Below are 13,095 nucleotides of genomic sequence, written 5' to 3'. Positions count from 1 at the left end.
CTTTCTCTCCCACTGCCAGCCGATTGGGTCAGGCAAGGCCGTCCCATCCTGAGAGCCCCAGGCCCCCCTTTGACATCTAACCAGATCCTTTCTCTTCCTCGGAGACCTCCCTTTGCCAGTCTGTCCAGAGAGCTGTTCTGTGACTTGACAGTGGCCCCTCAGCCCCTAAGCCTCCCCCTCATCTGTGACTTTCTGTTGTCTGGTGAGCTCACACCTCCAGGCATGACCTTGGTGAAAATTTGTGCCCCTCTGCGGTCCTACTCCTGCCCTGTTCTATAAATATAAATACTCATAAATACACACACACACACACACACACACACGTGGCAGTGCCCCTGGAGTTGCAGTGTAAGGAGACCAGCCTGGAAGAGGCCTCTTCACCCCACTGAACGCTCAGCACAGCACAGAGGCTGCCCACTGCTGGCAGGCCCTGCTGCCCTGTGCAGTGCCCACCCGCAGCAAAGTAAACCCTGGGCCCTGTGACAAAGCTGCTACACATGGGCCAAGCAGTATGGCTCTATCTCTTTATTTCAAGATAATAACAGGAGCCACATCACCATGGTGCCACAACCCTATCTCTGCCTCTTTCCTGGGCCAAGTTTCCCAGCCCCAAATAATTATTATGACCTCCTCCTCATTTGCGAGCTCCAGCCTCAGCTATGATACAGGGGAGGCCCTACCCCCAGCATATACAAAATATACACAAGTACAATATGTACGTGGGGGTGGGGGTGGGGAGGCCCACTGGAGGCAGCCTCTTCCCCTCATCAGGCCTAGAGTTAGCCCCAACTGTCCTAGGGCCTGACAGAATGCTGCCTACTGCCCTGCCCCAAAGTGCCTCCAAAGAAAAGGGAGTCCCCTGAATGCCTGCCTAGCCTGCCTCGGCCCTGCCTGGCTGGTGTGCCTCTCTTAGTAAGGGGACAGGCGCCCCTGCATCGCCTGCTCCAGCCTACCCTTTGAGGGCTGTTGACCGTGCCTCCCAGCTGGCCTGCCTGGGGGCACAGGCACGGAGTAAAGAGCTGGACCACGCCTGGCCTACCATGAGCGCCACCTGTGGTAAGCACCCGGCCTCCCATTAGCCTCAGCTTGCCCAGGCCACCCTGCAATTTGGGACCAGGAGCCCAGAGAGGACCCTCATCCTATTGTGCCCTCCTCGCCCATATACCCTTACCCATGATGCCCTGGCCCAGAAGTGACCCTTACCCATGATGCCCCTGGCCTGGAAGTGACCCTTGCCCATGATGATGCCCCTGCCCCGGAAGTGACCCCTGCCCAGCGATGCCCTTGCCTGGGTGCCCCCGCCCAGCAATGACCCTCAATCAGATGCCCTCCTCGCCTGATGCCCTCATGTCCATGCCTGCTGATGCCCCCATGTGATGTTCCTGGCCAGATTATGCCGGCCAGGCTGACACTTAGCCCCAAGAGGGGCGATGAAAACTGCCTGGCTGACTTGCCCAAGTGGTTGAGCATCCCCTGTTCTTGGCTGTTCTGGGGGCCACACAAATGCTGCCTGTGTTGGTCATGGCCTCTAAAGATGGAGCTGGAAATGAGGAGGCCCCAGGAGCCCCCGGGGTCCTCCAGAGAGGCAGCCTAAAGAGGCCTTTCTCTCCCCATCAGGGGTTCTGGCTAAGGAGGGAAGGGAACTGGGAAGGAACGGCAGGGGATAGGGTGGCTAGCAGGGGTGCAGTGGCAAGGATGGGGTTGGGGCTCTCCGGGCTGACGGCATCTGGTGTTTAGACGATAATTTCGTCATGCTCGTCAGCCTGGTAGAAGAAGGGGATGCAGTGGTTGGTGCCCAAGCCTGGGCGCTCCCAGGGGTTCTGCATCTCCTGTGGCTGCTTCCTGAGCTGCTGCACAGTAGGGTGCTGCTTGTGCAGCGCCTTCTTCTCAGAGTGCAGCTGTTTGTAGGCGGCAACGTGCTGCTGCAGGTGGAACAGGCACTGGTCGCGCTGTTGGTGCAGACCCTGAGCCTTCTGGCTCTTCAGCTCCATCTGCGGAAGACCAAGGCGGGTGGGGGGAGCATGAGGGCAGGTGGTGGCTTGCTAACTGATTCCACTGGTTGCAGGGGAGTGGCGCAGAGCCCTGCGTCTCCTGCACCCAGCCTCACACCTCATCCCCTTCTTTCCCATCACTTTAATTTGAGGCCACACACGAGAGGGAAGGCATCATCTTTAGGGGAACACTTGTGCCTAATACTTTACATGCACAATCTCAGCTCATCCTCAACACCTGTGTAAGGAAAAAATGCTAAGTTCCTTTGTCAGGAATCTGAGGCTTAGCAAAGGGTAGCTAAGGTGGGTGAAACGCCTCTCGTGGGACAATGATGTCCAGGCCTGGGAGGATCCCGGGGCTACCAGCCCTAAGAGAGGCAGGACAGTCGATATGGAGGTCACCTGTCACTCCAGACTGGAGCGGCCTCCCTCCTGGGCCTAGCACTGCCCTCCCCAGAGACTTGTCCCCATGGCCCAGTCCTTCACAGTCAGGCTGAGCATTACCGTTTCCTTCAGCTCCCCCAGCTTCTCCTGCAGCTGGCCGAGTTCCCTGGCCAGCTCGTTCTTGATGTGCTGCTCTGACTGCAGCGAGAGGGTGAGCCGCATGTTGTCATTGCTCTGCACAGAGAGAAGCAATCCGTTGCCACCCAAAGCGGCTGCATCCGGATCCCAGCACCAGGTGTCCGCCTCCCATAGTGCCTGGAGGGCTGGAAGCTCAGCCCCTCTCCTCCGACAGACATTTGAGCAGGGTCCTGGCTCACAGGGCACCTGCCTAGGTCATCACCGTCCCCTTTGGTGGCGGGGGAGTGAAGGCCCAGAGGGAAGTGTTTTGTGCCAGAGGCCTTGCCCAGGGAGGCCGAACGCACCAGTCTCACGAAGCCATCCTGCAGCTCAGCCAGCTGCTCCTTGAGCTCCCAGTTCTGCAGGAGCACGCGGCTGATGGTCACGCGGTCGCTCTGCTTGCGCTCCTCGGCCTGGCTGCCCCACAGCTCCACCTCCCGCTCCAGCTGCAGCAGCCGCTGTTCCTGCTGCTGGTTCAGGCGACTCAGGCCTGCGTTGTCCTGCACCTGGGCCTGCAGCTGTCCCGCCAGGCTCTCCAGCTCCTTCTGCAGCTGCTCAGCCTGCGCCTGCAGCTGCTGTTCTGCCTCCGACGGCCCCGTGGGGGAAGCTGGGGACTCTGGGGTGGGAGGCTCAGCTGAGAAAGGAAGCAGCCATCAGGGGCCCTGGCCTCTGGGTTTTCAAAAAGCTCCTGTCTTGGTCCTTAGCTCCTCAGGCCAACTTCTTGCCCCCACCCCGGTGCTGGCTTTTTGGCTAACAACTTTCCATATTCAGATGGTCATTACCCTTCCAAGCCAGGACACAGAGTGCTTGACCGTGCATGGTGGACAGTGGGTACACCACCCCTATTTACAGATGAGGTCACCTATGCTCAAAGAGATAACAAGACTTGCCATCCACCGGCACAGACCTGCTTCCCTCTGCCACAACACCCCTCGCCGGGGCACCTGACACCCATCCGGCTCCCAGGCCACCTCTGCCCCTGCTTACCCATCTGGCTCTTGAGCTCGACCACGGTGGTCTCCAGCTCCCGCTTCTCCTCCCTCAGCGTGCAGAGCTGCCCAGAGCACAGGGAAAAGAGCCATGAGCAGGGGCCACTGCCTCCCTCTGCACCGACGCTGCCCCCAAAACCCAAACACGCAGCCACCTCTGGCTGCAGGCCTCAGCAGGTGCACTTGCTGTACTGTGCAACTTAGGAAGCAGCAGGGGACGGCCTCCTGGGATCCCGACACCCACACAGGAGGTCTGGATTGAGTTTCAATCTCCTGGCTTCAGCCCTGGCTGTTGAAGGCATTTGGAAAATGAACTAGTGGATGGAAGATCTCCCTCCATCTCTGTCTGCCTGCCTCTGCCTTTCCAACGGAAACCGAGATGCTTAAATACACATTTTTGAAAAGCTGTATCACTGAGATTCTGATTGTGTAGGTCCAGGCAGGGACTCTCTCTGCAGAATTCTAGCAATTTCTGGAGGATTCTAGGGCAGGACCAGAATAAGGATTCAGAATTTCCATCTCTTGGCTGGGGGCCTCCCTGACAGTCCCTGGGGATGGTGGCCCCCGCGGGCTAGGGCTGGGGCTCCGTGGGCTGCAGCCTCTTACTTGTTGCAGCAGCAGCTCAGACATTTCCAGCTTCTTCTGCAGCTCCTCCGTGCCCAGCTGCAGGGTCTTCTTTTCGGTCATGAGGACTCGAAGCCTCTCTTGGAGCTCAGAGTTCTGCTGCTTCAGGTCCTCATTGTTTTTGCTGTAGTGAGAGGAATGAGCAAACAGAGTGGACCACTTTGGTGACCAACCCACCTTTTGCTGCACCTGCCAAGAACCTTGGTGTTGGAGGGGTCCCCAACAATCAGGTCACTCCCGTGGCAGGCCAGAGAGAGGACCTGAGCTGCCTGAGGCCATCGCATGAGCTGGTGGCACAGCTGGGACCAGAGCTTGGCTCTGCACACGTCCCAGCCTGTACAGCCACTTCCTCCTCATGCTCCCTGGCACCCCTCCCCTCGTCACCTGTACTAAGGTCCCCCAAACTCCTCCCGCCACCTTCCCCTTCTTACTTGTTCTTGTATAACAGCAGTTTCAGAGCATCTCGCTCTTTGGTCAACTCCTTGGTGTGCTGCAAACACAGAAAAGCTACGTCAGATCTCAGGGACCCTGGAGGGGGAGGGGGTGGGGTGCAGACACAGCAGCCGTGCCATGAGCAGACACAGAAATCACATTACTTTTTCCGCTTGCTCCATAGTTTCTTGGTTCTGTTGTTTCTGTGGGGAGAGTCAAAGAAGGGAAGGTGACTAAGGATGTCCCCTCTACTCCACTCCCAGAGCAAGAGGGGGTGGGCAGGGGGCCAGGGCGGGATGGGCACGTTCTCAGACCCTATGGGCACAGGACCTGTCCCGAGGCTCCCAAGGAAAGAGCATGTGGGTCTTTGCTGGTTTTTGCTCACAGCTGTGGAACCGCGTCTGAATCGGGATTCTTCTTAGGGGACAGTAAGGTGAGCCTCCAGAAACGGAATGTGAGAAAAGACGGGCCTTCCACTAGGTTTGGATTTACAGGGGTGTGCGCATCGTTCGACAGCTCAGCACATGTTACATAGGGGTTGGGGCTGCTCTTAACAGCGGGGATACAGGAATGAAAAGCACAGGTAAGATCCCTTCTCTCCCTAAGGTTGACGTCCCAGGGAGCCTGGAAATCTTGGATTCTTAGAGCTAAAAGAGACCTTTGACAACTGCCATTTCAACCTCCTTGGGAAACTCAAGCCCAGGGTGGAGAGGTGCTTGTCCAAACTCAAAGCTCAAGTCAGGGCCTGAGTCAGGGCAGGGACATGAGGCTCGTGGCCAGCGCTGAACGAGAGGCCACAATCCCAGGGCCAGTGTGGCCAGGGTGCAAGCAGGGGTGTCTGGAGAAGAGAGGAGGCGGAGAGGGCAGTGACAGGACGAGAGCCATGCTGCATGCTCCATGCTCTGGGGTCCCTCCAGCTGAGACCTGGCCCACCCAGCACCCCACTCTCCCTCGGCACCAGGGGGCCCCCAGCCCCTTTCTTCAGAGCCCATGGGGAAGCGGAAGCCCAGGGTGGGCAGCATGGAATCAGGGGACCCCACTGGGCTCTTACCAATTCCTCTATGGTGTTACTGAGCTGTTTGTTTGTTAGATAGCTGGAGTCCAGGGCTACTGCCAGCTCTTGGTACCGGCTCTGAGGCGCATGCAGAGAGGAGGAGTTGCAGGAGGGTTGGGGGAGAGGTAGAGAGAGCAGTCATTAGGGCTGGTGGGGGGGCATGGGCTATCTCAGCTGGCAGTGGGGCACTCAGCCCCCGCTGTGGGAGAAGGGGGGGGCTGGCCCTGCAGAGCCACTCACCTCCAGATCCTTCATGTAGGAAGATGTGAGGCCCTCTCCACCGATGTAGGACGTTGACTAGAACAGACAAGAGCTCCCATGGAGACGCTACGTCCTCTACCGCCAAGTCCCTACCCTTGGACTACTTCTCTACCCCACCTCCACCTGGCAACTCCTCTGCCCAGCTTGGCCTCTTCCTCTCATCACCCTCTATGCCTACCCTCAGACTACCTCTCCACCCCACCTCCACCTGGCAACTCCTCTGCCCAGCTTGGCCTCTTCCTCTCATCACCTTCTATGCCTACCCTCAGACTACCTCCCCCCCCCACACCTGGCAACTCCTCTGCCCAGCTGGGCCTCTTCCTCTCATCACCCTCTATGCCAGCTTCTCCTGGGTCTCATCACCATCCCCCTCCCTTCCCTAGTGATGCTCTCCCTATGCTTCCTGCGCTGAGATACATTGTCACCGTTCTCATGGCCATGTCCTTCATCTGTATGGCTTCCAAGAAGAAGCCATCACCCAGCCTGCCCAACACGGCCCAGCAGGTCAGTCTATTCCAGGATCTCCCCATCTCTCAGGAATCCCAGCCTCCATTTCTGTCCTTTCCTCTCTCTCCTCCCTTCCTGAGTCCCAGTGTCTGGGGTACCTCGGAGACAAGACCATTGAGCTGCTGAGCAGGTTGACACAGGCTCTCCGTGGAGGACAATGTCCTAGGGACAGACACACAGAGGTTAGGGGTGCAGGGGCTTGATGCAAAAGAGGTCCTTGGGCCGTGGCCTGCCCTCACTCCCATGGCTTAGGGACTGCTGCCCGCACAGGAAGACACTCACTTGGTCTCATCTATGAGGACAGGGCCATAGTCAGCATCATGGATCTGAGGGAGAAGAAAGAAACAGTGATCACCTGATTTCCAGTAAGAACCACCCAGGGGTGGCAGGGGCCCAGCTCCTTCCAGCAACCTGCCACTGCCACAAGCTCAAGAGAAAGCCCCGCCTTGGCCTCCCCCACCCCAGTGCCGGGAAGGGTGCTTGGCATTGGGAACCAAGCTGCGGGAAGAAAGGAGAAGAGAAGGCACAGCAGGCGCAGTCCTCTGGGAAGGGAGATGGTGCAAGCATACGGGGGTAGCAGGCACAAGGACAGAGGCACAAACCTGAGTTGGTGCCATGCTAGTTAGACTAGCGCCAGGGGACGCTACACCTCCAGGTAACACGGTGGCATCAGCAGAGGGTGGTGCAGGAGCAGCGCGGTCTTTGGGCACCTGTCAGGGAACAGAGCAGGGGGTTAGGGGGCCATGCAGGAGAGGAGGTGCCTCGCTGCCATGGACACAAGGGCGCAGGGCAGGTAGGAAGATGTTGTAGCAGTCAGAGTGACAGTCACACATGCTGGGAACCACAGGGGTTGTGGGAATGGCTTGCCCAGGCTTGGGGACACGTGGCATCTTTTCAGGTGGCCAAAGCTCAAAGGAAGGGGGGGCTACGACCTCCGTGGACACGAGGCCCTGGTTCTCCCTGGACCTCTGCAAGGGCTCTGACCTCCGGCAGCCACAGCAGGCAGAAGGAACGGGCACCAACATCAGGGAACACGGCAGTGTTCTTCTAGAAAGCCAGTCTCTGCCGCACAGTGACCCTAACTCTAGGCCCCTGCTGGGCCGAGGCTGCTGGTGGTGATGGGGCTCCCTCCAGGTAGCTCTCTGCCGCTGCCCTCTCCTGCTCTCCGCCCTTTCTCCCTGCCCTCCTCTCTGCCTCAACCATCAGCTGCATTTCTCTGATTCAGGCCTTTCCAAGGAGAAATGTTGCCCAAGAAGCCCCTCCCTGCTTTCTGGAGATAAAATCAACCACAGCCGCCTCATGGGCATACCTCTCAGCCCAATCCCGCAGCTCCAGAAACACCTACTCTACCAAAAGAAGCCAGGAAATCACAGGTAAGACATCTGCTCTTTGACTTGGCACATGGAGGTCATGGCGCCTCATTGCCAGAAAAACTGCTAGGGAACAATGTGGGGATCTAGCACTTGGAGCCATGGAGAAGCCTCTCCTCCTTCTCCCGCAGCGGGACCCCCTCCCTCGGCCAGCCCCATCCAGCTTCTTCCCAGGCTCAGGCCTAACTCTCGGTCCAAGCATCTGGCTCTAGAGACCACCTCATGTCAGCAGGCCAGATGGCCTCACACAGCCAAGATGGCTGAACAAGTGACAGTAGCCAGAGGAGCTGAGTGGAGGCAGGCAGTTGCTGGCTGCTCTCTGGACCCTTCAGCCCTGGCCTCTGAAAACCCCAATCGGCTGCCTCCTTAGAGTCCAGGCTGCAAAGCCTACAGATGAGGATGAGGCGTGCTGAGTCTGCAGTTTTACCGTGACCATGGCCTGGAACCCACCGCCCACAGCGATTGTTGTCCTCAGAACCCACTGTTGCCTTGACAACGTCTGTGACTGCATCTATCAGGTAAGAGCAGCGGGCCAGGCATGAGACTTTAGAGAGGCTGCACTCCCAGCCATGGACCCAGGTCCCTCTTAGCATCTTAGTTCCCACTGAGCTCTATTTTAGACACAGAAACAACAGGGGAGTGAGGAGAGCACTTCTCTGAGCAGTTTCCTTGACTTGTTAGGTTTATTTTATTTATTGGAAAGGCAGAGTGACAGAGAGAAAGGGAACTCAGAGAGAATCTTCCATCCATTGGTTCACTCCTCAAACGGGCACCATGGGCCAGACTGGGCCAGGCCAAGCCAAAGCCCAAGAGTCAGAAACACCAATCAGATCTCCCACATGGGTGCAGGGGCCCAAGCACTTGGGCTACCTTGTGCTGATTTCTCAGGCACATTAGCGGGGAAGTGGATCAGAAATGGAGCAGCTGGGACTCAAGCACTCATATGGATGCCAGTATCATAGGAAGTAGCTCAACCCACTGTGCCACAACACCAGCTCCTCTGAGCAATTTTAAATATAGGTACCGTGGCCAGTGCTGTAGTTTAGCAGGTAAAGCCACCGCCTGCAGTGCCAGCATCCCATATGGGCACCAGTTCAAGTCTCGGCTGCTCCTCTTCTGATCCAGCTCTCTGCTATAGACTGTGAAGGGAGCAGATGGCGGCCCAGGTCCTTGGGCCCCTGAACCCATGTGGGAGACCTGGAGGAAGCTCCAGGCTCCTGGCTTCCGATCAGCCTAGCTCCGGCCGGCGCAGCCCTTTGGAGAGTGGACAGCAGATGGAACACTTCTCTCTCTCTCTCTCTCTCTCTCTCTCTCCTCTGTAACTCTGCTTTTCAAATACATAAATAAGTAAATAAAAATTGAATCTATGTATCGTGATTATTTTGTGAACAACCAATTCACAATTCTAAGTCTTAAGGTGGGAGCTTAGCCTAGGTGTCGGGATACCAGATGAGAAGGCTACACCTCGCTTCAGAGTGCCCGAGCCTGATGCCTAGCTCCAGCTCTAACTCCAGCTTCCTGCTCATGCCAACCTAGGGAGACACGGTGATGGCTCAAGTACACTGAGCTCCTAGAAGTCATATACACAGCTGTCAGGACTTCTCCGTGCCTGGGCCCTGCCCAGACTATGCCACTTGGTGTCTCCTCTGAGGCCATAGAGTGAGTCACGGCCCCTGGCCAGACCTAACTGGGTGGGAGCAGCCATGATGGTTGACCAGCCACCTGTCCCTTTCCCCAGGCCCATCTCTGGATCAGCCCTGCTACACTGGCTTGGCTGAAGGCCCTGGGGCAGTTAGACAGGAAGTGCCAACATCATCTGCAGGTTATGGCCTACCTAGCCCCATGTGCCTGTGCCCTGCCCCTCCCCCAACCCAGGCTCCCTGCAGCCCTGAAAGGTGTTCTATGACCTCACAATGCTGCCTATGACCTCTTTGCTCCCTCTGCCTCCCCCACTCACCACGTGGATGAATATTACCCACTTTTAATCTTCACACTGGCCTCAAATGCCACCTCCTCAAGCTGCAAGTCCATTCGGAACCCACCTCCCTCACCTAGCCACGCAGCTGGCCTATTGCCGCCTTTCCCCTGCCCCTCTCAGAGGACTCTGTCACCCCCACGGTGTCTCCTGTCTTGTTCTTCTACTTCCACCACTGTGCAGCCAATGCCTTTGCCGTCCACGGGCCCAGTGAATACGGTTGAGCGTCCCATCTGATTTGTCAAAGAGATGAGGGGCAGGCAGAGTGTCCTAGCACTGGTCTGTCTGGGTAGCCTCACATCCTTGCTGGTTAGTTCCTCTGAAAAGCTGACCTCCATCCTTGCGATTATAAAGCCAATTCATTTTCTCTTAATTCTACCTTCTCACTCTCAAACCAAAATGGAATTCATCAAGTTGAAAAATCACTCACTTCCATCTGGTCTACTTGCCCAGAGGGCAAAATGTAACAGAGTTTGTATTTTTTCAAATATCTCCTGGTCTGACCGCACCGGGCATTCAAAGCCCAAAACCCCACAGACCTGCTCTGAAAGTTATTCCCAAATTACCGAATCTTTGAGGTGTGCCTTACCCTCTCCAAGATGATAAAAGACACGAGGGAAGGGAAAAAATGCAATTAACCAAGCAGGGGAGGAAGCAGACATAAGCAGGCCGAGGGTTAATGGCAGCAACATAAAACAAGCCAGGGGCAGAGGCTCCCCCAAACGAGACAAGCCTCAGGGACATGCACACCTGCGAGGCAGCAAGCCAGAGAGGGGGTCTCGGCACTGCCTCCCCTTCCACTTGTCCTATGGGGCAGCGCTACCCCATCGGAACGGTTAAGGTCAGACACCAGCACCTTCAGTATGGCCTGCATCTAGAGGCGGTGAAAAGGGGAAAACAAGGGCAGGGGAAGACACAGAGACGTGGCTTAGAGAGAGGCGAGGATGTCGGGGAAGGAAGAGGTGGAGTCAGGAAACGGAGGCTGAGGAAGAGCAGAGATCCACACCGTGGCCCCCCAGGCCATCCTCTCAGACTGGCCATTGCTGCCTCACCAGACAGAGGGAAAAGTCCCCAGGCCCCAGAGTCACATGAAGCGCAGTCACTGACCAGCACGGCTCTCAGACCCTCCCCCAGACACGACCCCCACTCTCCATGTTAAAACCAGACTTCTGCAGAAGGGTTCTCTTGAACAAGGGAGGCTACAGCTCAACAATTAGAAGACACTGTTCCAATCCAATAATATCTGACAGCCTGAAACTGAAGCTCAGGGGAGGCTGTGACTTTTCTGAGGTCACCCAGAGCCAAGGCCGAATCCCAGTGCCTGGGGCTTCCTAAGGGGACAGCCTGATGGCCAGGCTGCTCTTGCTGACCTGGCTTTTCCTGAGGCCAGGGATGAGGAAGTCGCAAATACCAGCGACTATGAATGTTACAAGACCCTGTATTCTGGATTAATATGAGAACAGCAAAAACTCTCAAACTTTGTGAGTAAAACATCAGCCCTATCTGTTTCACAGATGTGGAGAGAGAGGCCCAGAAAGCTTGAACAGTTTGCCTTACATCATATCCCTAGCAGAGGGAAAGGGAGCATTCAAACCCAGAATCCTTGACCAGTAGCTAACACTCCCTTCCACCATCTTCCACTGTCCTCTGGATCCCCAACCCCCCACCCCCCATTGCCCCTTAGCCCCCGAGCCCCCAGCAGCCTGTCCAGCCAAGACTCACATCCTCAGTTGAGTGACAACCCCGAGAAGTGGTTGTCTCAGGGCTACTGCCGTTTTTAAGGTTTTTCTTCTTTTTTCCTCCTGCAGGACCACCAGGCCTGTTCTTCCGCTGATACTCTCTTAACTGTGGAAAGGAAAAGCAGTTGATTCTCTGGAATGCCCTAAGCCCCTGCGGTCACATCCTACTTCACAGTGTTCACAAGAACTCTCATGTCCACCACTGACTTCATGCCACTGACAACCCTTCAAGGGGCTGGAATGATCAGTTAACCTCTGAAGAACTGACAACATGGCTTCAATAAAAGGGAATGATGGAATTTAAAATCAGCTTCCAACTCTCACTTCTGGGGTTCTGCCAAGAATCAGCAGCTGCTGGGAGCAAAACCAGAGGTAGAGGTAGAAGGTTAAACATTATGGGGTCAGGAATTGTACTTTGTGTGGTTTGGAAACAAGACATTGGGTCCTTTCTTCCATATCAGAACCTCACAGAACTTCGAGGGGCACCCCGAGGAACCCTGGACACCGAGGAGAAAGAGTAGAACCCAGGCATTATTCCAGCCAAGGGCCCATTATGATGTCTTGACAGGTTCCGTCCCAAGCCACAGGATGGCCTCACCAAGCTGCTCCCTCGCTCCTCTGTGGCAGTGCCCTCACCCAGCTTCAAAAACTCCCCTGGGGAGGGTTCAGGCTATAAAGTTTAGTCTCCCAAGGTCTGTTTCACAGACGGTCACACAGCTGTCACTCCAGAGAGCCTGAGTGTGGGGCACTCTGCTCCCAGGGTCAGGGAAATTGAATGGGAGCCTGAGAACTCGCACACCCCCCAAAGTCTCTGGAGAGTAGAAACCTGGGGGAAAACCAAACCAGTTTTCCCGCGGTCACCCAGAAACACTGCCCACACTTCCAGCTCCCCGGGAACGGGACACATCTCACTGTCAGTGTCCGAGCTGAGGAAGGGGGTCCCCAAGTCCCCAGTCCCCTTGCAGGCGGAAGCCGAAAGGGGGTGAGGACTTAGGGGACTGGGCCGGGAGATCAAAGCCCGAGCTGGAGGTAATGCCAGTCCCCAGGGGGATTTGACCTCACTACATCCCACTCTGCCCTACCCACGCTCTGCGCAGGGGGAGGTGGGGCACAGGGTAGGGACCCGAGTCCTTGGAGACTGAGCCCACAGACCCCAAGGAGGTCCGGCTTCGGGAGGCCAGAGGTGAGGTCTGAGGCTGGGCCGAGGAGCCCCAGGAGCCAATGGCCCAAAGTCACCCAGGGGCGACAAGCCAGGGCGGGGGCTGGGTGCTGAGGGGGTGGTGCTGGCTGAGAGGACTTGGGTGGGGGAAGCCAAGGGGCGCTCGGGCTCGACCCGAGTGTCTGAGGAGCCGCACAGACCCCGCCACGGACCGACAATCAGACGGGCAGTGGGCTGGGCCGGGGGGCGCGACCCGATGTTTTACCTTTTTCTTGGCCGCAGCCAGTTTGCTCTGTCGAGTTTCCTCCGACATCGCGGGGCGGGGAGGGGTCGGGGGGAGGGGGGGCCACATCACCACGATCCCGGCAACCAATGCGAATTGCTCCCAGCAGCTACCGCGCAGATGTGTGACTGAGCCAGGAGACGCCCGTTC

The 13,095-nt window shown here is 57.0% G+C and overlaps 1 protein-coding gene across 2 annotated transcripts; it reads right to left on the bottom strand.

Annotated features, from left to right (window-relative positions):
* Window positions 1-281: 281 nt before the first annotated feature.
* On the bottom strand, window positions 282-13,083 carry LOC127486486 (golgin subfamily A member 2). 2 transcript variants are annotated; one of them, XM_070053443.1, is made up of 14 exons: window positions 12,928-13,083; window positions 11,487-11,609; window positions 7,022-7,129; window positions 6,702-6,745; window positions 6,518-6,581; window positions 5,892-5,948; window positions 5,649-5,729; window positions 4,762-4,800; window positions 4,597-4,655; window positions 4,148-4,289; window positions 3,540-3,606; window positions 2,858-3,186; window positions 2,496-2,609; window positions 282-1,991 (listed from the first exon to the last, which is right to left on the bottom strand). In XM_070053443.1, exons 1-14 carry the CDS (start codon window positions 13,012-13,014, stop codon window positions 1,734-1,736), a joined length of 1,572 nt encoding a protein of 523 aa, XP_069909544.1. In that variant the 5' UTR covers window positions 13,015-13,083; the 3' UTR covers window positions 282-1,733. The 2 variants fall into 2 exon arrangements, with proteins under 2 accessions (XP_069909544.1, XP_069909545.1); XM_070053444.1 differs by lacking the exon at window positions 12,928-13,083 and adding an exon at window positions 11,828-12,897 and having other exon boundaries at window positions 288-1,991.
* Between the last annotated feature and the right edge of the window lie 12 nt (window positions 13,084-13,095).

The sequence above is a fragment of the Oryctolagus cuniculus genome, chromosome 12 (assembly GCF_964237555.1).
Source record: "Oryctolagus cuniculus chromosome 12, mOryCun1.1, whole genome shotgun sequence".
Classification (NCBI taxonomy): Eukaryota; Metazoa; Chordata; class Mammalia; order Lagomorpha; family Leporidae; genus Oryctolagus; species Oryctolagus cuniculus.
Note: the sequence above shows the minus strand (reverse complement) of the source record. Positions and strands in the feature narration are given on the sequence as shown.

Coding starts and splice junctions, on each gene's coding strand:
- LOC127486486 (XM_070053443.1), bottom strand. CDS start 13,014: ATGTGGCCCCCCCTCCCCCCGACCCCTCCCCGCCCCGCGATGTCGGAG. Junction 3,187..3,539: donor CGAGCTCAAGAGCCAGATGG/GTAAGCAGGGGC, acceptor TTCCTTTCTCAG/CTGAGCCTCCCACCCCAGAG. Junction 2,610..2,857: donor AGGATGGCTTCGTGAGACTG/GTGCGTTCGGCC, acceptor CTCTCTGTGCAG/AGCAATGACAACATGCGGCT.